The 24,407-nt window shown below is 37.0% G+C and overlaps 2 protein-coding genes across 5 annotated transcripts in view; both read left to right on the top strand.

The window, feature by feature from the left end:
• Positions 1-15,705, top strand: part of slc1a3a (solute carrier family 1 member 3a) — a 40,498-nt gene extending 24,793 nt beyond the window's left edge. For all 3 annotated transcript variants that reach the window (XM_059549486.1, XM_059549487.1, XM_059549488.1), the window contains exons 4-10: positions 2,292-2,496; positions 2,582-2,624; positions 2,722-2,993; positions 8,942-9,175; positions 12,422-12,616; positions 13,418-13,552; positions 14,947-15,705. In XM_059549486.1, coding sequence (XP_059405469.1) covers positions 2,292-2,496; positions 2,582-2,624; positions 2,722-2,993; positions 8,942-9,175; positions 12,422-12,616; positions 13,418-13,552; positions 14,947-15,154 — 1,292 coding nt within the window. In that variant the 3' untranslated portion in view covers positions 15,155-15,705. The remainder of the gene's footprint in view (positions 1-2,291; positions 2,497-2,581; positions 2,625-2,721; positions 2,994-8,941; positions 9,176-12,421; positions 12,617-13,417; positions 13,553-14,946) is intronic.
• A 2,240-nt stretch (positions 15,706-17,945) lies between these two features.
• Positions 17,946-24,407, top strand: part of nipbla (NIPBL cohesin loading factor a) — a 56,864-nt gene continuing 50,402 nt past the window's right edge. The window contains exons 1-2 of one of the 2 annotated variants that reach the window (XM_059549484.1): positions 17,946-18,196; positions 19,848-19,997. In XM_059549484.1, the coding sequence (XP_059405467.1) occupies positions 19,934-19,997 (64 nt within the window). In that variant the 5' untranslated portion in view covers positions 17,946-18,196; positions 19,848-19,933. Of the gene's footprint in view, positions 18,197-18,375; positions 18,847-19,847; positions 19,998-24,407 lie in introns of those variants that run through there. The other variant, XM_059549485.1, reaches the window with a different exon arrangement.

Below are 24,407 nucleotides of genomic sequence, written 5' to 3'. Positions count from 1 at the left end.
TTTTCCTATTTGCCTGGTGAAAACGTTTCTCTATCACTCTCACAAGAGGCTGTCAGCACTTGCTACAAATAGCAGCTAAAGTTGCACCAACTTAGCTAATTAGCAACAAGCCTTTTTTAATTTTGACGTCTCCACTCAACAGAAAAGACACAAATAGCATCCACATTCTCTTTTCTTCAGTACTCACTGCCCACCAATCTGCTTATTTTCCTTCATCACAGAGCTCCAGCAGTTCGTGAATTTTGAATCCTTTTTCCTCATAGAGCACAGTTTTCTTACTATGTCAGGGCCAGCAGTCCAATCCCTTGCAAAAGTTAGTTACTCGTGCCGTAGAACGTTGTACCAGGGCAAATAAAAAAAACTCCCCAGGACTCCAATGTCAAAAGATAACAAAAATGACCGTTTATTCAGGTCCCACAGTGAAATCTTCTTACAGGAGTAATAAAATAAATGTTTCCTAAACCAAAAATAATGCTGTCTGATGTTTCTAAGACAATGTAACGTCCATAGGCTACGGTAAGAAAACTATATTGCTCAGGTCCTAATTCACAGCTGGCTCCGAGCGTCCAAAGTTAGTTATGACGCTTCAACGGTCTTGCGGGAAACCAGCACAATTCTCTTAAAGGGGCGGTAGCCCTAAATTCAACCTAAACCTTGAGCTAAACAGAAAATGGTTTTCGTTGTTTCCAAATCACTAAACAGCATTTATAATTCAAATTATATCAATGATCGTTTTCTGAAAACCTCCTTAACATTACTAAGAAACATAACTGAGAAATAATAATATTTTAATAAAGTTATGTTTGACTACTATTAGCAATAAGCTATTAATGTAGTAATATAAACCTTATAAATTAAATATAAGGTTATTCCATATTCCAAATAATATGTACAGTGTTTTGGCTCCTATACTCATCTCCATTGTTGTGCCGTGCCAGTATCTGACTCAGTATCAACGTTATCATGGAGACAAGAACTAATGAGAGCGGCAGGATGGGAACATGATCTGTGCAGATGGTTCCCAGGCCACTGTGGGGTGTAAAGCTGATGAATGGTAGTCGTGAAAATATACTGTCTGACTACTATACAAGCTATTGTTGTTGAGCATCATTGTAGAGACTTTCATTCTTCTTTCCTCTCTGAATTTCACACTGAATTTGACTGGTGTTTGGTCTTTTTTTTGCACACAAAATATAAATTGTTAGTCCTTAAAAACTTTTATTCAACAACTATAGACTTAAGTGTGAAGACAAATCAGCCCAAAAGTTGCAAAATCTAAAGTGAAAGTGAAATCTAGACAAAGAAGCTCAGTTTCACCTTTTGAACTCAAAAGATAATTCCTGCCAGTTTTCATGACCTAAATAATATCCAAATAAGTCTAAAATAGTCATAATATATTTTACCATTCAAGATTTGGGGTAAGATTTTATTTGATTTTTTTTATAAGAATTTAATACCTTTATTCAACAAGGATGCATGAAAAGTGATCAAAAGTGTAAATAAAATTGTTGTAGATTTCTATTTAAAATAAATGCTGTTATTGTTTTACCTTTAAATTAATCAAAAAATACTTGAAACCTATCAGTTTTTTACCATAAAAATATTAAGCATCACAACTGTTTTCAATATTGATAATAATAATACTAATGTATCACGAGTAGCAAATCAAGCATTTCTGAAAGATCATGTCACTGAAGACTGTCAAGAAAATTCAGCTTTGATCGCAAGAATAAATTAAATTTTAAACTATTCAAAACATTTATTTTAAATTATAATAATATTTCAAAATTGTAAAGTTTTTAACTGTAGTTTTACTCAAATGAATGAAGCCTTCGTGACCATAAAACAGAAAATAAATAAATAAATAAAACTGTTACACTTTATTTTAAGGACCAATTCTCTATTACTGGCATATTGGCTGTTTATTAGTATGTATAAAGCACATATTAATGCCTTATTCTGCATCTTGCCTCATACCTAAACTTAACAAATACCTAACTATTAATAATAAGTGGCAAATTAGGAGTTTACTGAGACATAAGTCGTACTTAATATTTAGTAAATGGTGATGATTGAACCCTAAACTAAAGTGTGACCAAAAAAATCTTACCAACCCAAACGTTTGAATGCTAGTGTATAATGAATAGGTGTTTCCAACCTTTTGACTGTCATTGTATGTATATGCAGCTGTATATCCAGTATATGCCGTTGCTTGCATTACTATATGCACATGCATCCACAGAATCATGTGAAACAGACTAATATTGCAGTCTAATGTCACCTGTGTGCAGGTATGGCCGCTCTGGACAGTCATACTTCAGGGAAGATGGGTGTGAGAGCTGTAGTTTACTACACCACCACCACGATCATCGCTGTGATCATCGGGATCATCATGGTGCTCATCATGCACCCAGGAAGAGGCTCTAGAGACGAATTCACCAAACAGCAGAAGATAGAACAAATCAGCCCAGTAGATGCCTTCCTCGATCTCATCAGGTATGCCAAAGTACTTTTTAATTTTTTTTAAATTTGATTATGTTTTTTTTCTTCTAACATATTCTTTTTTTTTAATTTTTAACAGAAACATGTTTCCTCCTAATTTAGTGCAAGCTTGTACTCAACAGGTAATGTTTTCATTGCTTAAGAACTACTAAAAACCTAGTTTCCGTAAGATGGTAAACACGACCAAGTAACGGTTTCTATTCTCTCTACCTTCATCAGTTTAAAACGCAGTATGCCAAGCGAGTGGTCACAGTTAAAGTTCTGGTGAACGAGACATTTTTCAGTTTGAGTAATGGCTCACAGGAACTCAAACGTGAAGAGGTGATACCAGTGCTGGGACCAGTTAATGGGATCAACGCGCTTGGACTGGTGTTCTTCTCTATGTGCTTTGGCTTCATCATTGGGAATATGAAGGAACGGGGGCAACCGCTACGGGACTTCTTTGACTGTATAAATGAGGCCATCATGAGGCTTGTTGCCATTATCATGTGGTGAGTGATTTAGAGAGGGGAAGTTTTCAGCTTTGAGCACATTATGTACTTGGTTTTCACAAACAGTGTTTTTTTCTTTTTCTAATGAATGGAAATGGTGTAAACCATGTCATGACCTGCCAGACTGAATTTGTAATTTTAATTTCAAGCAGACGTACTGGAACATTGGCAATTAAAACATAATAAATTAGAGGAAAGAGTAAAAAATTGGCCCTCATATAATAAATGGAATATTTAATTGCTGTGCTAAGATGTTAATAGAGAAGCTCATATTTTCAATCGTTTGTCACTTAAAAAAAGTGCTTAAAGTCTATATAAATTGTTAACACTGACTTACAATTTGAATGGCAAAATTTAATAGGCATATATATGGCAATGGTCAGCATATGAATTTGGGTCTGTTTAAATGGTTTTTTTTTTAAAGGAACAAGTCACCAAAAAAATGAACATTTTGGCATTTACTTATCCTCTTTACACATATAGACCTCCAAAGCTGTATGAGTTTCTTCCTTATGTTGAACACAGCAGAATACTTTTAGTAAATGTTTACAGTTGCTGGTAGCCACTGACTTCCATTGTATGGAAAGAAATACTATGGAAGTAAATGGGGACCATCAACTGTTTGATTACCAGCATTCTTCAAAATATCTTATGTTCAACATCTTCAAAGAAGAAACTCCTACAGGTTTGGTATGATATGAGGGTGAGTAAATGATGGCGAAATTTTAATTTCTGGGTGAACTATTCCTTTAATAGCACAATCGGCCTAATTTAGTATGGATCACAACACTTTAAGTTATAGCTGTAAACTTGCAAGCTTTTGCAGTTATTTTTTATTATAAATTTGTTCTAAATCTGATGCTTTTACTCTCTGGTGATTCATGATGAATCATATGAACCTAAAAAAAAAAAACAACAACATTAAAGCACAGTTCCCATTTCGAATCCGATGTGACTGGAAATATTACAGATGGTGCCGTCAAAGAGTCTAGAAGACCAAGAGGCAAAACTCTGTAGAACGTTCCATTGCAACATTGGTGCCCAGCAGCAGTAGCTGCAATCCACTAGATTCTAGCTGTCGCTATGGCAAATAATAGCTGCTTTGTTTAAAGTGCCCCTATTATGCCATTTTTAAGGTTGCTAATATTGTTTTATGAGTCTCCTAAAACAGGTTTACATGCATGCAAGGTCAAAAAACAATTTAGTTTTCTCAGAAAACAGATTTAATTTTACCTAATTTCTAAATTATTCATAAATGACTCATGCAAAACAGTTCAAAGAATCAGTCTCTCTAAACCCCTCCTTTCCATGAGCCCTCACTGCTGTGATTGGTCCGATGGCGCAATCCTTTGTGATTGGTCCAGAGCTGCAGAGAGTCGGAAATGAAACGTCAATTGCCATGACAGAATGCCAATCCTGGAGACTTGTCAATATTTAGAAAAGATGATATGGATTGTAGCTTACCAACTCAAGCCGGAGTCTGATGATGAAACAGTTGATATGGCTTATTCGACAAGAGAATGATTCACAAGCACAACTGGAGCAGGACATTTCTCAGTGTCAAGTGTTGACAAGTTTATGATAATTATGAGATGTGATCAAACTAATTTACTCACAGCATAGGACAAAGCGTCTTCTCGAAATGACGTTAACCACACAGAAATTTTACGGTGTTTGTGGGCAGGCAAGCTGGCAACCTAAAATGTGGGCGAACATTATGCAAATGTGTTACTTCGTGACATAGAGCCGTAACAGAATATGATTCAAATTCCTGACGACTTGTTTAGGCAAATGTGAGCCGACTCTTTTTTTTTTGTTTTTTTGATTGAAAATAACATTGTTTATGGTGCACTTTTGGCTTCACAACTTTGAAGATATTTTATGTTCACATACAGCTACATGGCACACTGCATGAAAGGTAATAGTCAAAAAGGCATGATTGGGCACACAAAAAAAACCTACATTAAAGCTGAAATACAGCTTGAACGATGACAACAATAATGTACAATCACTAGACTAGTGATCATCAAATCCTTTAACAGTTTATTTTACAGACTATATTTTAAAGTCTTCCCTTTGTCCCCAACAAATTAGTGGCAACAAAAGCAGACTGTGGGGTCGACACTCGACGGCCAAGTAGCACGTCCATTCTGCGTTTTTCTCATGCAACAGCCAATCAGAATGATCAGATGGCCCTACTGACCGACGAGCTCCGATGCAGATTCAACATGTGGAATCGGCCAAAAAAAGCCGTCGAGGACCAACTTGAGCTGACGCTGCAGAAAAACTAAGTTGGACGATGAACAAAAACTTCCCGACGGCCGACTGTCAGCTTGGTGTGCTCCAGGCAATATATCTGACCTAGTGGAGTAGCCTTATAGTAAATAATAATATAGTAAGTAATTGTAAATGTGTAAAGTTGCATAAGCTTATTACTTAGTGTCAGATAAATCATTATTATGGTTTCTATGGCTAGGACCTGCAGTTCTTAAAAGGATTTAAGTTTACTACTAGACTAAAAACAGTTTAAATTTGCAGTTGCATAAGACAGCACTACAACCCACTTCAAAACACAATATTTTTACAATTTTGTGAATAATTACCTGTCAGGGTCTTTGAGGAAATTATGAAAGGCAAGATTTGAGCTTGAAGCTTGGCAGCATGTCATCGCGCGTCACTACCGGATAATCGAAAATAGGCAAAAAAAGGCGGGAGCTGGTTGCTGAAGCCACGCCCACCTAGCTCGACAGCAGTGACAGCAGCAGCAGCAATCCACCGGTCTATCTGCCACACCCTTAATTATACAAAACTTCAAGGCTTAATATAATTTAAACAGATGAGTTATATATATATAAAAAAAAAAAAACAATTCACCCCCTCATAGTTGTCATGAAAGGCACAATTAGCTATATAGACCAAATTTTGTACGAGGCTGTAAACATGTTTTTTTCTGCTGTAAAGTTGGGCATTTTAACATGGGACCGACTCCCTTTTTGAGCCAGCCTCTAGCGGGCATTCGATGAATTGCAGTTTTAGTCACTTCCATTTAGGCTTCACAAGAGAGAGTGAGAGGTTGCTGCTCAATTAATACCAAGTGGCAACCTCCTGCTCTCTCTCATGAAGCCAACAAGGAAATGACTAAATCTGCAGTTCACCGACTGCCCGCTAGAGGCTGACTGCAAAATGACTCATAGGGAGTGACAGGTGTTGATGGCGCAGTGAATAAGACACATGCCTTTGGTGTGAGAGACCCGGGTTTGAATCCACTGTGAGACACCAATGTGTCCCTGAGCAAGACACTTAACCCCTAGTTGCTCCAGAGGCGTGCGACCGCTGACATATATAGCAATTGTAAGTCGCTTTGGATAAAAGCGTCAGCTAAATGAATAATGTAAAGGTGGAGCTAGGTGGATGTGGCTTCAGCAACCAGATCCTGCCTTTTTGTCCATTTTCGATAATCCGGGAGTGACGTGCGGTGACACGCTGCCAAGATGGTGATGGCTCGCTCCACCTACTTTGAGCTTCAAAAACGCTCTTCAGAAACCTACGGGTGACATCACAGACATACGTCCATGTTTTTATACAATCTACGGTTAATACATAGGACTGCATGGAGTGTGTGCAGTTTACGTTGTACAACAAAATGTGAAAGTATAGTTATGTTTAACACAGGCTAGAATATGGGATTCTCCCCCTCAAAAAAAAACAAAAAAAAACTTTCTATTAATCAAAATTAATAATCATTAAATAACACGTTTGGTGGGCAATATCTATGTTTGCATGAATAATTAACAACTGATAAAATTATCCATCCCATAAAAATATTAACAAACTTTGATGCAATAAATAGGGTATAATTTTAAAATGAGCATCCCTCCAGAAACATCTACATTTCTGTCTCTTTTCAAGTGTATTCAATTAGTTGTATTTATAGGGGTTATTATAGCACAATTCTATAATAAGGGGGTTATTATAGAAACCCCCTGGACCTCACTAATTTTCAAAGCCTGGCTACGGCCATGTTCAGGGCTGCTCTGGGTTTTAACTAGCACAAAAACAACCTTGGGCTGTGGAGGTATAGTCTTGTCTCTTGGAAATCCAGAGAACAGCTTTCTTCAGCTTTCCTTGTCCGGTTTACAATTGGCTAAAAAGGGGGAAAAAACATTCATATAATCAGTTCACATTTTAATGATAACCTATGAAATCCTTATAATCAAGTGATAATAAACATAATCTTTGTAAATAAGTAATGTTAGTGAAATTAAAGAGAGGTGCTTTAGCTCCATCACTAATCCTGACAGTCTGACATTGTCTGGTCAAAATGCTCACTGTACATATTGTGCTCATAACACAATGTAGTTTGTGATATAAACTGCAATATAAAGTTAAAACTTAGTAAGAATTAATGCTTATTAAGTCTCATCTTTCACCCCTAACAAGCGATATCAGATAGTCTGACACTGGGGACTAATTTAGCTGTCAACATAATGTTAAAAATTACCCCAAAACATCCAGAAACAACTGTTCAGTCTTACCTGTGAAATATAATACCCCGAGATCAGTTTTTATTATTGTGCGACGGTTTGATGCCCAAGCTGCAAATGAGTCAGGTATGTTTTCTTCTGTCCCGATATGAGAGTTATGGAGAGTTGCCCGCACCGATATGGTGGCGACGTTGACATGCGGTCGAGCGGCCAGTGAGGCGTATTTATGTCTATGGTATAGATCAAAGGTGAAAACTCAATTCCTGGAGAACCGGATTCCAGATTCAACCCTAATTAAACACACCTGATCCAACTAATCAAGTCCTTCAGGCTTCTGTGGAAACTGCATGGTAATTGTGTTGGAGCAGGGTTGGAACTAAACTCTCCAGTGCTCCGGCCCTCCAGGAATTGAGTTTGACACCCCTGGTATAGATACTCGAAACCACGATCAGCAATGCAAGACAGCAACGTAATGACATCATATAATTAAAAAAGGCACCTGACGAAAACTTGACAAATTTCTGGACTTTTATAAAGAAACAGCCAAGAGAACAAAACTACATAAATTATAATATTATAGATAAATTAAATGTGCACTGTTTTTATTTTCTTAATTTTTTTTTTACATGATTCCCAATTATTCACAACTTCTAATATTTGCACAGGCTCTACATTTTTATTTCAATGTAGTAATTAGCAATTCATATTTCAATTAGTTAAAGTTTTTTAAGGGTCAAGATCATGTTATCTGCATCTCCAGCCCTCCATCAAGCCTCTCCCATAATAGCTGTCACCACTCAAATTAATGTACGTCTCTAAGTAATTATTTTATGATGAATAAATCTTTCAGTATGTAAAACTGGCGGTGTCTATGGTATTAAAGGCTACACAAAATTATTATATTATCTTTAAATAAATTTTTGAATGATTATTATTTTTAATTATTGTCCCTGGATCAGTAGGATACTCTAGTTATAAAGTAGAGGTGGTAGTGGACAGATTTGAAGTATCAATTCTTGTTAAAAAGATGCGATCTAATCCTGTTTACATTAAATAAGCATGCTCCAGTCCAGAGCAAGTTTAATTTTACGGACCTGTTGCTATGACGGCTACTCCGGGATGAGCTTTGAAGAACCAACGAGTTCAAGATCAAGTCTCAATTAAAAAGAATCACTTCAGTTGAATCATTTTTTGCATGAACTAGCAAAACCCAATATTAACGCATACAAAAGCCTCCTCGACTTTTAGATATCATGTTGTTAGATTATAAATTACTGTTGCACATAGATTTTTTGTTGCATTTGTGAACATTTTAGTTACACTATGAAGTGGCGTGAGACAAAACATGACCATAGAAAAATACTTTATCAGATAACTAAGGACATTCTCTTTGCCTTGATTAAGTATTACAGTATTTTTTTTTACAAAGCAGTAATAACTATCTAATTTGTTTTCCCACCTCAGGTACGCTCCTCTGGGCATACTGTTCCTGATCGCAGGAAAGATAGTTGAGATGGATGACATATCAGAAATGGGAGGCCAGTTGGGCATGTACACCATCACAGTATTCATTGGCCTACTGATACATGCAGTCATCATACTGCCTTTGCTTTACTTCCTTGTGACACGTAAAAATCCATTTGTGTTCATCGCTGGACTTCTGCAAGCCCTTGTCACTGCACTCGGTACCTCCTCCAGGTGAGCTTTTACATTTAAATCATTTTCAATGCATGTATACATTTGAATACATTTTTTTTTTCCAAAGAGCTTGCATCATTTCAATACGGATATCGTTGAAAATAATGATAACTTGTTACGGATATCACTTAAAGTTGACATATCATGTTTTAAGTGCTATAATCAGGTCCCCGGTGCATCTACCAACCAAGGAAACTTGAAAAAGATTTACCCAGTAACCTTGTTTTGGTAAGCTTTTTTCTGCAAGCATCTGAAAAAAGGAGCACGTTTGATTTCACTCCCCTAGTGACGAGATCTCAAACGGATCTCATTATAATATCACCGCCCCTTAATCTGTAAGTTTCCACCAAACGGCAGCCTTCCGGTCTCTCTCGGTCACCATGATTTTGCCAAGTAAGACATGTTCCTGGATCAACATTATTGTCCAAAAATATAGACTTAACCCAATCCCACCCCTAAACCTAACCATACCCATAATTTATTTCTTAAATCAGTTGGAAATGATAGCTGATTAACAAGCGGGTAGAAGCACCTAACCCTGATTTTAAGCTTAAAACAGATATTTCCTGAAAAGTTATATCTCAATTCTGATTGGTTGATTGGAATCTTGTTCCAGGATCAGCAAGGACACACAAGTGACTAAAAGGGTTAGTCCACCCAGATAGCAAAATTATGTAATTAATAACTTACCCTCATGTTGTTTCAAACCCGTAAGACCTCCGTTTATCTTTGGAACACAGTTTAAGATATTTTAGATTTAGTCCGAGAGCTCTCAGTCCCTCCATTGAAGCTGTGTGTACGGTATACTGTCCATGTCCAGAAAGGTAGGAAAAACATCATCAAAGTAGTCCATGTGACATCAGAGGGTCAGTTAGAATTTTTTGAAGCATTGAAAATACATTTTGGTCCAAAAATAGCAAAAACTACGACTTTATTCAGCATTGTCTTCTCTTCCGTGTCTGTTGTGTGAGAGTTCAAATCAAAGCAGTCTGGATATCCGGTTCGCGAACGAATCATTCAGTTCACCAAATCGAACTGAATCGTTTTAAACGGTTCGCATCTCTAATACACATTAATCCACAAATGACTTAAGCTGTTAACTTTTTTAATGTGGCTGACACTCCCTCTGAGTTCAAACAAACCAATATCCCGGAGTAATGCTTGCACTCAAACAGTACACTGACTGAACTGCTGTGAAGAGAGAACTGAAGATGAACACCGAGCCGAGCCAGATAAGAAGGATCGAGGAGCTGATGATACTGCGCATGTGTGATTCAGCGTGAAGCAGACTGACACACAGAGCGCATGAACCGAACTGATTATTTTGGTGATTGATTCTGAACTGATTCTGTGCTAATGTTATGAGCGCGAGTAAACCGAAGGCTTGATTAAAGGGCAATCATCGCAAATGACGCCATTATGTCGAGCGCAAAAGAACCGGTGAACCGTTTTCTTCAACCGGTTTATTGAATCGAACTGTCCGAAAGAACTACTGGTGATCCGAAAACCGATGCAAATCTTCCATTGTTATCTGGCTCGGCTATCTGAACTAACACTTTAAACTGTAATTTGTCACCTGGCCATAGACTCCCATTGTTAAAATGCCCAACTTTACAGCAGAAAAAAAAACATGTTTACAGCCTGGTTCAAAAAATGATTTTGGTCTATATAGCTAGTTTTGCCCTTCATGACAACTGTGAGGGGGGTGAATTGTTTTTATAACTTGAAGTTATGCATCATTAAGGGCGTGGCCACTTGAGTGACAAGTGGATTGCTGCTGCTGGCACCGTGGTGGCCGTGGTTTCAGCAACCAGCTCCCGCCTCTAGTTTTGATTATCTGGGAGTGATGCACTGCCAAAATGGTGATGGCCTGCTCTGCCCACTTTAGGCTCCAAAAACGGAGACACTATTTAGTGTCTATTTAAGAGCAGAACACTATTTAGAGTCCCATCTCCTCAGACAAGCAGTGGATTTATTGATATATTTACTGGATATTGCTGCTCCCACACAGATCTAAAATAAACACGCAATTTATTTCCCAGCTATTTACCTTCACTAATATAACCGTTTTTGTAACTTGTGTGTTTTTAACGTAAACTTGTGTTTGAATGAGAACTTAGTTTTTTAGTACTCGCATGCTGTGACAGCTGCTTTCTGTACGTGTGCACTCAGAAGTTTATCATATTCAGAAGTTAAACATGACAATCAGAACCAAAACAGATTTTTTTTATTAGCAGGTGTGAGCTGTAATGGCGCAGCTCTATTCTGGAAAAGGAGAGCAGCAGCTCATTTGCATTTAAAGAGACAGGCACAGAAACCAGTGTGTTTCTGCTTTCACTCAAAACAGGCATTTTCAAAATGATATAATTAATGATCTGTGGGGTATTTTGAGCTGAAACTTCATAGACTTCATAGACCATTCTGGGGACACCAGAGACTTATATTATATTATTACTTATATTATTATTGTTCCTGTAGCTCAAGTGGTTGTATGCATTGCGTTAGCAAGCGCAAGATTGGGGGTTTGAATCCCAGGGAACACATGTTAGAAAAAAATTGTTGCCTGAATGCAATGTAAGTCGCTTTGGATAAAAGCGTCTGCTAAATGCATAATTTACCTTTAATTTTTATTTTAATTTTAATTTAATATTACATATTGTAAAAAGGGGCATAATATGTCTCCTTTAAAATAATAATGTTGATTCAATAGCTGCTCTGAACAATACAGTTCAGTAAATGAATCATCAAACAGATTGATACCAGAGACTTGTCTTTTTGACCTATTGATTCATTACATTGAAACGGTTCATGGTACTGACTCATTATTCATAATTCATTTGGAAATTGAACTTTGTTTTTGAATTACTGTAGGGAATTGCACAATAAGAGAATTGCATAATAAAATAATTGCGTGATTTGTTTGTGAATGGAATCACGCTGGTTAATTTCCTAAGGGTTATTTTGCTGTAGCGCTATCATGAGAGTTTCCCAACATGTTTAAAAAGGATTATTAATATAATACTTTATATATATTAATATAATAAAAGTATGATTAATATTTTAGTCACCCACTACATGTTTGTATATGTTCTCAATATGGATTGTTTTTATGGTATTTGTTGGAACTAGAATTCCCACCGTTACTTGCCACTGATAAAGATGGGTCAAGGTTTTCCGTTCATCTACATTTTCGAGTTCGGAACATGATGATGATCAGTGAATGATGACAGAATTTGCCCCCTGTAGCTCTGCCACTCTGCCCATCACCTTTAAGTGTCTAGAGGAGAATAACCATGTGGATAAACGTGTAACCCGTTTTGTGCTGCCTGTTGGAGCCACCATAAACATGGATGGCACCGCTCTGTACGAGGCTCTGGCTGCCATCTTCATTGCACAAGTCAATAACATGGATTTGAACTTTGGACAGATTCTAACCATCAGGTACCGTTAGGTCAAATAAAGAACTTTTCCATGACAGCTTATTCAGTTAAGGCAAGACACCACAGGTGAAAACTAACAGATTTCACCATATTTCCCCAGCTGACTAATCACAGAACATTAAGACATTAAATGTTGTACTACTACATGTTTTTTTTAATCTTTAAAAATGCAGATTAGGCATTGTCTAAGTAAAACTAATGTGCTAAGTGCACTAATTTGCGTACATTTTCCATAACAAAAATATGAGCATTGAATAAAGCCAGGATCAAAAGTTTGGTTTTTAGTTTTATTTTTGACATGTTGACATATTTCAAAATGATTTTGGATATCTGTTTTTTATCAACTCCATAAATCCAAAAATACTGTCAGAAAAATTCAGACAAAAACTGTAAAATTGAATATGTAAAAAAAACCTTAAGAACCAGTAAAAGTTTTTAGAATATACACAAAAATAGACATTTTGTTGTAGGTAAATGCTACTAAAGTAAAAAAATATATACTTTGAGAAAGCAGTCATTAAAAACTGTATTGTAATTAAATATACAAATGTAATTAGATGAATAATTACATAAACACTGCATTTTTAATGTTTTCTTCCCACTAGTCTGAAAGAAGACAAGAAGACCCTGTGAAAGTACAATCCCAAAATCTTAAAAAATGACCAATGCATAAAAAAATAAATAAACAAACAATTTGCCTTTAGTGTTTTGCCTTACAGATTGATTTTTGATTTCTCACACCAGTTCGGTAATTTATCTGACTGAAAATGATTTTTGAATGCATGTTTGTATAATTTGAAAGCATCACAGCAACAGCAGCCAGCATTGGTGCAGCTGGAATCCCTCAGGCTGGCCTTGTTACCATGGTGATAGTGCTGACCTCTGTAGGACTGCCCACTGATGACATCAGTCTAATTATCGCAGTTGATTGGTTACTGTGAGTACTATTTTTTTTTTGTGTGTGTTACAAACGTTTAAAGTTTTTTGGTGTGTAAGATCATCCCACATGTGACTTCAGGGAAACCAATGTGTACTTGAACATTACACTGGACAAGAGAAAGTATCTGAAGAACTACACTCATCAGCTTTAATAAACAGACATATAGTTCCACATAGTCCTGTCAAAATAAATACAAATCTAGAAATGTTCAGATTGTGATTTCAAGGTGAATATACTGTATGCAGATAAAGTTGAACAAACTTCAAACTTTATATAAAGAGCTTGGCAATAACCAAAAATTAAGCAGTTGAGATTTAGTATATCAATTATATCACTTTAGTGAGTGTACTGTACGTATGCAAATAAAGTTTGATATAATATATTGGGTATCCAACTTTGTATAACCTAGTGTATAGAGATGTGTGATAATATAGTTTACATTTTGTGATAATTTAAACAACCAGGCAGTTGAGATTTGCTCTACATATGTTTGTATCCAGTTAAGGTTGGTAATATAATTATAAAGGTAAATATAATGTATAATTAACAATTTAATTAAAAATAAATTAATTTATTAATTAATTTGAGTTACTAATTCACTAAGCAGTGATTTTTAAAACCTGTGAGGTTTTGTTCAGTTTATAATCATTCCTAGGCCTTGTGAAAATTACTTCTCTTAAAAAGTTATAGAAAGTTTTATAAAAATATAAATGAAATATTTTTTTTAATTTATACTAATAATTTAAATTAATAAAAATGAATACAATTTTTACAAAAAATATAAAAGTAAACATTTAATAGTCTAGAATTAAATATTAAATTACATTAATAATATTTTTCTGTGTTTTAAGTTCAGTGGCTTCATCAGCTAGAAATGGCTCTTTGTGACTGTAACCACTATCTAACCTCTATAAAAATGTAAATAAATAAATGTCTATCAGCCTAGGACCCATTGAACAACACACCCATATCCAACAGCATGTTCTTGTGACCTATTCCGAGCAAAACCGCAGTCGTTGAATTCAAGTTCAGTCAGGGAGCTGGTCGCCAGAGATGATGTGCTGGTTAAAGCAGCATACAGAACAGAAAAGGCATTGTGAGGTTTAGAGGAGGACTCAGACTCTGAGGAACGCTCATGCCAGGAAAGATGGGTCAGCAAAAACATCACACAAGATGGAGGAACTGTTTTTATTAAGCGGAAGCTATGATGCCCTCAGAGCACAACAAAGCTTCATATGACATCCAAAACCAAAAACATTCTGTGTAAACCAGATAAATAAATCCTCATTGAGGAGGAGATGACTTGGCTTAGATGTTGTGGTGTGCTTGGACTAAGCACACCATTTTTCCACCATGAAAATAAATCTGTTTCTTTTCATCTGCTGCTTCAGAGATCGGCTGCGCACCACCACGAATGTTTTGGGCGACTCCATTGGTGCTGGCATTGTGGAGCACCTGTCACGTCACGAGCTGTGCACTGTGGACACCGAGATCGGAAACTCTGTCATGGAGGAGGAAGAGACCAAGTCCTACAAGCTTGTCTCTCAGAAGAGCGAGTGCGGGAATGCCAAGATCCCTGACAGTGAGACCGATATGTAACTGCCTGTTTCCTGAGGAAAATCTGGAGTTTTTGTGCAAACATTAATGTCTATTCATCTCAAGTCTTTTTATATGCCTTTTGAAGACATCCAAAAGTGCGAGCAGAGATGGACATGTGTGGTCCTCTTTGAAATGTTTCATTGTAGAGTAAATGGAGTCAATTTGATTACATTGTACATATTTTTATTAATTTTCTAGATGCATGTTTGTCTTTGTTAATTCAAGAGAAAAACTCAATGTCATTATGCAAAAAAGATATGTTCACAGTGATGCTTCCGCTTGGGCCGGAAAAACTTTTTTTTTAAAAGAAGAAGTATTTTCAAACTGGTTGTTATGAAACACTTGGGAAGTTTGCCAGCTTAAGTCGGAAAGTGAGGCTGCGAGTCCAGAAACAACCGTATATTGTGATTTTTCCATGCTACACAACTTTATCAGTGAAAATAAGTTGGAAAGTCACTCAGACTGCATGAGTTGTTTTTGAAAAACGGATGTAATTATCTTATTTTAAGCCTTTATAAATTACTGTCGCTTTGTACAAAATAAAGAAATCTGTTAATAAAAAAGAGCATTTTGGCCAGGACCATTTACATTACCTGTTGTGTTCTTAGCAAGCATCCTGAACAGGTTAGTGATTCTTATTTTACCTATTTTATACCCATTTTGCATCCTCAGTGAATGGGTGCCGTCAGAATGAGAGTCCAACCAGCTGATAAACACATCACAATAATCCACAGCACTTCAGTCCATAAATAAACACCAAGATATTTTAACTTTAAACCATAACTTTTAGCCAAAATCTATCATAACAATGGAAAAATCAATTTCCTGTTGTCCTCACACAACAAAATCCACATATTTGTTTAGACCGGTTTTGGACTGTTTGAAGTTAAAAATGTCGTAATGATGGATTTGTTTGTTGCAAACATGCAACATTACACATTTCACCAGATGTTAACTGATGGACTGGAGCAGTGTGGATTACTGTGATATTTTTATCAGCTGTTGGACTCTCATTCTGATGGCACCCATTCACTGTAGAGGATCCATTGGTGAGCAAGTGATGGAATGCTAAATTTCTCCATATATGTTCTCGTAAAGAAACAAACTCATCGATTTCATGGATGGCTTGAGAGTGAGTGTATTATTAGCAAATTATTAGTAAATTCCTTTAAACTATTCCTTAATTTAAAAAACAAACAAACAAAACAATCAATTTCCTGTTGAAGTGACAATATAGGAGTTAAATGTTTTATACTTAATGTAGCACCAGTTCTGCAGAATTATTAGCCTTGAATTGCTCATCCTTGACATTTCTCAATCCCTCACTACTGTTCCTATCAAGCACATGGTGTTACCATAAAAAGAATGTATGATCTAATCTCTGTTCATGTCAAGACCTCTTGACACAATTGCATCATGTCCTTCTTGACCTGTACCAGTACTTTTCTTGAGGTGAGTGTGAGTATATTTTGCATTTCCAAACACATTAAAAATCTCTTAGTGTTATATCACTATACAGCTACTGAGCAAACGTTTTGCTTTGACACATATTCCAAACTAAAAACAATGTATGCATGTCACTACATACTGTGCTATAACAAAATGTAAAGAAAAGTTGATTCATATAGACATATTGTAAATAAAGTGCTTTACATAGACATGCTAAAGAAAGAGTAACAACAATTGTCCATTTTAAAATACATGATTTGCATGTATTGGTTTTGCAGATGCTTAAAACGTTCGTATTGGTTTTTAGTTTGGACTTGAATAGCACTGAAATATATATGAAGGTTAATGGTAATGGAAGCCACAGTATTATAGCTCATATATTTCATATAGCTACACAGAATTATGTGTCTTAAAGAAGACAAATAATTTAAAATAAAGTCGTTAATAAACTACAGGTGTGTCCGCTAGCCATAATTGTTATACCAAGTCGCCCTCCAGTGGTGAGAAGTGAAACTACAGAAAGGCTCAAAGGACAGGGCTCTAGGTCAAGTTATAACCTACAAGAAGTTCCTACAAGAACACAAGTCTGTTAACGGTTCCCTCCCAAACCCATCAGAAATTGCAATAATTTGTAGTTTTTTTAATATCCAATAGCATATTTGAGTTTATCCGATATTCTATTCAAAAAGATACCTAAACATTATTTTTAAGGTAATGATCATACCACTAGTGTAAGGATTCCCATTACTTGTTATATATAAAGATGGTTGCATATTAATATAATATACATTATATTAACATTTTTTTTACTAATCTATGTATTAATAAATATATACATATCCACATCAATACATATAATGTATTAGCGTTATTCGCAATATACTTGATAATTAATACTCATCATACTTCATATACAGAACGCAGTGTGTGTGTGTATATACATCATGCACAAAGTACGATGCATATCAATGTATTGTATGTGAAAAAATTAAATGAGGGTTCTACATTCTAAAGTATGTGAATAAATTATAAAATATATTGTGAACACTTTTACATGATTATTACACTATTATAATAATTGGGGATGTCCAACTAAAAAAACAAAGATATCTTGAATAAAAAAAATAATAATTCGATCTTAGTTAAAGGTGTTTTTCGCACCTGATGGGAAAAGGCTGGAAATCGTCAACAGTGTCTGCGGGAAAATAATCACGTTATTAGTATTTGTATTTCCGGTCAACCTACAATTCCCTCTAACTGGCGACAAAGCATCAGTTGTCGGGTTTTTTGTTGGTAAACAAAGACGTAAGCGACTGTGTTCTACAAGCGTCGATGGGTTCACAAGGAGCTGAACTCGGCTCCGTTATGAAACACATTTAAAGTGTGATGAGAGAAAGCCTGACCTTCCCCACCCCAGATAAAGATAGAGTTGGCTTGTTGTTAGCTGGCTCGGCTAAACAAACCCCGCTAGCCCGCGCTGATCTGTTTATAGCAGAGAGGGGGAGCCAGAGACTCACAGCAGACCGATAACCAGCCTCTCATCCCAACAACAGTCCCCTTATTTTTTCTTCTTTGAAGTTACCCCAAGCTAAGGTAAATATCAAACCCTGTCACAATTTATCCTAAGGCCGTCTTCGCGTTCCTTATCACATTTCGACACATTTCCAGTTGGTTTTTCTCGACGGAACGGCTCTGAGGAGACGAACGTCGCAACGGCTCGGCTAGTCGCTCTCCTCCGGCGCGCCCCCCTGCGTCGAGTCCGAGGCTTCTGCTGAGCTCGCGGAGGCCTCCCGACACAAACACTGGCGAGTGCTTTTGTGCGGGAACTCACACGGATTATATACAGATATCCCACGCTCCTTGTAATGACCGAAAACGTTTCGTTGCGTCACGTACAGCGTGAAGGAGCGAATGGAGGACAGCGAAAAAGTGTTTTTATTGTTCGCGCGCGGAGATAGAAAGATGTGCGTAGCCGAACTAGCCCTGGCCAGTGTTTAGCATAGCACCAGCTATCGTTTAGTAGACTAAACGACTGAACTATTCACAGAAAACCGTGTAGAAGATAACTAAATATGTTATTTAAATAAGTGAGACCACGGGCGGATCGGGTTTCTGTAAGAATTCACATAGCAGATCAGAGCAATGCTAACTAGCGAGTCTCTAAATCCCGAGCTAACGCTAATAGTCTAAATCATTTCTAAGCATCTCTCGATAACCCACGAACGAATTGAACGCGTGTTAAGGTAAATATTTACATTCACTATTGTTCATAACGTAGCTGTGTTAGCCATGTTTTGAGTCATTATGGCTGAATAAACGTCAGTGAAACGCTTTGATGATGAATGGTTCCTCTCTGTGGTGATCGACTTGTCAACACTTGTGTTTTTGGTCAATTTGTGTTTACGTTATCCTGTATGCACAGATGTGATGCTTCACTCCACTGTATGACCTGCCATATCTTTTAATTGCACATTGTGTTAATGATTTAGAGAATAATACTATAAATTGGGCAGATAATTGCATTCAGAACTTAAGCCAAGTCAAAGTCGCTTGCATCTGTTTTCGGTAAGAAATATAAACACGTTATTGCTGGAGATGTTGAAAACGTTCCTGGTTGTTGAATTTTAATTTTTTGCGACAGAATGTTTGATTATGAAATAGTGTATTATGGGAATGTCGCTGTCGAGTTGTTGTTGTCAAAAAACCTGCATGCAAATGATTGGAATGGATTCATGAATGCAAAGTGAAGTATTGGCATTTAAAGGGGCCAGTGCAACAGAAGTACCCCGGTTTGCATCGTCTTAGCTCAGTGCTGCACTGTTTACCTTTCGAAAACAGTTTCACATGCAAATGAGTCATGAATATTATTATTGTGCTTACTATGCGCTTACCATCTCCCAGCTGTCATTGGTCCCTTGAGAGAGACAGGGTTGGGCTTGCATATCTAATTAGGGGTGTGTCCATGGTCCATCCTCTGTCTGTCCAGAGTGGGTGTGTCCATCAGGCTGTCTGCACTGTAGTAATGTTATCAGACTCACATAATGCTCCTCTACGTGGCAGTTAGTGCACACAGAAATCAATACACCTGTTACAGACAGTATGTCTGAGTGGACTGATTCTGCCAGGAAATATAGTGACTGTTGATCTATGCACAAAATTGACTGAGACTCCGTAACAAACAAATGAAGCTTGTTAGACATCATCCCATATCACAACCTCATTCATCTCTTTTGTTCCTTTTTAGGATTGAGTGAGATGTGAGGGATGGTCAGCGGTTAAATATCTCTGTGGAACTCTGTGTGCGTAAGACTTCTGTGCCCAGCCGTCAGTATGAATGGGGACATGCCACATGTGCCCATCACAACCCTTGCTGGGATCGCTGGTCTCACTGACTGTAAGTACCCTAATCCCACTATTCTTAATTCACGCTTTCAGCATCTTTGCTTTTGGAAGTATTTTTTCTGTTCATTTATTCCATTGGGATTTAAAAAAGGATTTTGTTAAATGAAGTAACCCAACATAATAACAACCTTCTAATCCTTAAATTGGAGAAAAAAATATTGGAAAATTGGGTAAAACAACAACAAAGGTACAGGACTTAAGGGCTTTAGTGAGACCAACTACGATCACATGAAACTTTGCAAATAACAATCAAATTAAAATCAATGGAAAATATAAAACAGCTAATTTAAAGATATTAGTTATTTATAGAAACAATTTATTTTTGGTGAATTGCAAAATATGCATATATATGCATATATTTAAATATTAAGGGTAACTGACTCGATTACATTATTTGTGGTGCTTTATGGGCTTCAACAAAAGCATATAATGACCTCATAGCTCACAACAGAAGATGAAAAATTCATATTCATTTGTAGACATTTTTTCCAGCTTGTAGAGAGAAATATAAGCTTTGCATTGGTGGCGCTATTTTAAAAAATATGGGTAGTATAGTTATTCACCTCTTGGTGACATGAAGTTAAAATCACACTGTGAAAAGAAGGAATTATATTTGTTTTTACTTCCAAAATTTTACTATTTTACAGCTATTTTTATTTTAAGTTTTGTGGGAAGCAGAGCATTTTGCATATGAGTTCATTGTAGGTCTTCAGGGTTTTTTCCTCTGGAAAAAGTAAAACAAGAAAAAGATTTTTAAAACAATTTATCATATACTTTATTATTGAACTCACAAGTATACATGTATTATTTCAGAATTTAAAGTCTAAATGTTAAATTTTGTAATTAAGCAGTGCGCTATGATATACTTGAATGCTTTGTTTTTATAAGGCTCTTGCATCATAAAATATTGTTTTTTGTTGTTGTTGTTTTTCATTATTTACACTACTGTTCAAAAGTTTGGGGTTGGTCAGATTTAAGTTAACTCTGCATACAAAGGATGCATCTCTTTAATCAAAATACTGCAAAAACACTAGTCAACATTTGAAGTGGATCAAAATCTTTCATCAAAGTTGTCTTAAAACCAAAATGCGTTCTTGTCTTAGGACAACTTTGATTAACTTTTTTGATCCACAATGTTGACTACTGTATTTAAAATCACTGTTTTTCATTTGAATATATTTTAAAATGTAATTTATTCCTGTGATGTTGTAGCGATATGGAAGAAATCCATATCAGCTTTTCATTTTTTCTGATGGGCGGAAACCAATGAGGAAATTTAGAATAAAAGAGCGCTAGAAACGGAAGTTGGGGCGCGAGTAAAAAACAAAACACACCTGTAGGTTATTATTGGAGTGGGACACACGCTACCTGAAGCTGAAGGTCGTACTATTCTTTGCTGGAATCTCTGTGCATGCGCTGACTGGGTGCGATCGCCAAAGTGACGGAGAAATTGCTCTACTGCGTCTGCATGGTTCGTTCGCCTGCCTGGTGCAACATAATCCAGCCTGGTTCGTTCGCCTGCCTCAGGTACTAGTGGTGATGTCCATCATCTTTTAACCTCACGCCAAGAGTTTCTAAACTCACGCCAAACTCTCGCCAAGTCTCCAAACTCTTTCTCCGGCCCAGGATTTGCGGCCGCTACACAGACTGCTTCACGCAGCCACCACCACACACACACACATACACGCTCATTGTACACGCACACACCCATACACAAACACTCGTTTGAAGTGTTTTTTTTTTGTGTGTGTTTTTTTTTTCCTCTTTCATTTCTTTATTTTGGCTGAAAATTGAACACAAACTGAGTTTGAAAAAAAGAACTGTTTGCCTTAAATATTTTGTTTTGTCATGTGAGGTAAAGAAAAAAAAACTCTGTGAAAATTTAACTTTGTGTAGTTTATTTTATTTTATTTCTTTGCAAAAATGTTTTCTTAAAATATACATATTTTTGACCAAACCCTTCAATTTCTGACTGTGTGTCATTTAAGCCCTATTCTACATTATTGTGGGTATTTGAAGGAATTTATTTTCGTTTTTTGTGTAACGGTGGTTTGAGTTATCTTCGGGGAAATTGAACTTCATTACATATATATTTTTTTTTTTTACTTGACAAGTTTTACTTGTCTGGCGCCCGAACAATTTAAATTTTATTAAGTCAAATTTGATTTGGGGCAGCCACCGTTACAGAAGTGGCGCCCGAACAGGGACTTGAAACTTGAAACTTGAAACTTGAAACTTGAAACTTGAGACTTGAGACATGAAACTTGAAACTTAAACACTTAAACCTTGATGACTTGAAACTTAAACACTTAAACCTTGACAACTTGAAACTTAAACATTTAAGCACGTAAACCATGACCACTTAAACTGGTCATTTGAGCTTTGAATTTGAGTTTCCCTAAACGATTACTTAAAGGTTGGCTGTCACTGCCTATATTTTTTTGTGTTTGTGAAATTGTGGTGTATATACATACTGAATTGAAACAGTTTTTTTCCTTTACTTAATGGTTTTGTGGGAAGATACTTTTTGTTTGTGAACTTGCACGTTGTTAAATATATAATTGTGTTACCCCTTAGTTGTCTTGCTGCCAAACTGACCCAATTATGTGAAAGTTGTGGAAACACCCATTTGTGTTATTGAAATCTAATTATTGATTTGTTAAGTGAATTGAAGTGTGAATTGGTGAATTGGACAATTGGACAGACATTTCACACTGAACTGTTAAGAGTATTCTGCTGCAATTTATTTTTTCAAACATTTATACATTGTTTTTTTTTCACTCAACTTGCATTTCACTACATTTTTACACTGACTGACTATACATACACTGACAATCAAACATGGCTGCCACTCCTCTGTCTCCATCCACTTTTGTGGAGATGGAACCACCAGCACCAGATGTTGCTACCCCAGTCTGGCCTCCAGCACCCCGTCCTCTACTTTCTTCAACTGGACCTCTTCGTGCTCCTTTCCACTTCACTCCTACTCAAGCCAGCACCACTGACTTCCCAGGAACCCATGTGCGGTTTGCAACCTCACCACTAGCTGGCAGTACTCCTGTTCAACCCTTCACCTGGGAGCAGGAACCGAATGGCGACTCCATGCAGATATGTACATCACCTGGGCCTTCATCTTTATCTTCAGTGGCACAGCAGGGCTTGCCTGGCATCCTGTCAACTCCTGGAAAAGGAATGCATCAACTCACTCAAGTTAAAGGAAACTGGGACACGTTGACACAGCATATGCAAACCCATGAAAAAAACATTGGTGAACTTGCCAAAGAACTTAAAACCATGACTGCACATCACGACAGCCTGATTTCTAACCTTGCTGATAAACTCAAGCAAAACCAACAAGAAATGCTCACCCACATTTCTGAAAGTAAGAAGCATGTGAAGGAAGAGACTGATCAACTCACTAAGTCACTTAAAGTCATGATGTCTGATGAACTTCACAAAGCTAAGACTACATATGTGTCTGAAGTACGGTTCATGATTGACCAACTTCAAGTGGAGCTTCAGCAGGACATCAAAACCTACCTGGTAACCCATCAAAAAAATTATGACCAGTTGTCAACAGAACTCACCCAGTGCACCCAAACCACCAACACCCTGTGTGCAACTGTAAAAAGCTTACAAACTGAACTTGAGAAAAGACTCGAAAAGCAAGAGAAACAAATGATTGACCTGCAGACAAGAGATTACTCACCCTTGCCTCTGACCACTGCAGTTTCACCTACATCACCAGTGACACCTCCAATGTTTCCTACTCCTGTTGTAAAGAGTGATCATCTTAAGATTACATTTCCTACTTTTGGGAGACAGTCAGATGACTTGGACCCCTTGCTCTATCTAACTCGATGTCAGGATTTCTTGGCGTTACATCCTCTTACTAATGCTGACATCCTGGCCACTTTCCGCACTGTCCTTTATGGTACTGCCCGGGACTGGTGGGAAGTTGCACAATCCTCAATAACCACGTGGGAAGAGTTTGAAGCTGCTTTCCTCTCTGCTTTCCTCTCAGAGGATTATGAAGACGAGCTGGCTGAAAGGGTAAGGACAAGAACACAGGGAGAAAGAGAGAGCATTAGGGACTTTGCATTTACATACAGAGCTCTCTGCAAAAGGTGGAAGCCCACCTTGACCGACAGTGAGTTGGTGAAAATGATTTTGAAAAATATGAATCCTTACCTTGCAAGCCAGATTCGCAGTCGGGTGAACACAGTCGATGAGCTTGTGAAATTGGGCCAACAGCTGGAAAAAGACTACGAACAACAACTGCAATATGAAAAACGTGTGAGTTCTAAGCAACCCCTATCCATGCCTCAAAGACCTATTCCCAACCGCCCGGCAGAGAAGCCTTTAGTGCAATGCTGGCGATGTAAAGGCCATCACTCACCTG

This window comes from Carassius carassius, chromosome 5 (assembly GCF_963082965.1).
Source record: "Carassius carassius chromosome 5, fCarCar2.1, whole genome shotgun sequence".
Taxonomy (NCBI): domain Eukaryota; kingdom Metazoa; phylum Chordata; class Actinopteri; order Cypriniformes; family Cyprinidae; genus Carassius; species Carassius carassius.
This window is presented reverse-complemented; position numbering and strand designations above follow the sequence as displayed.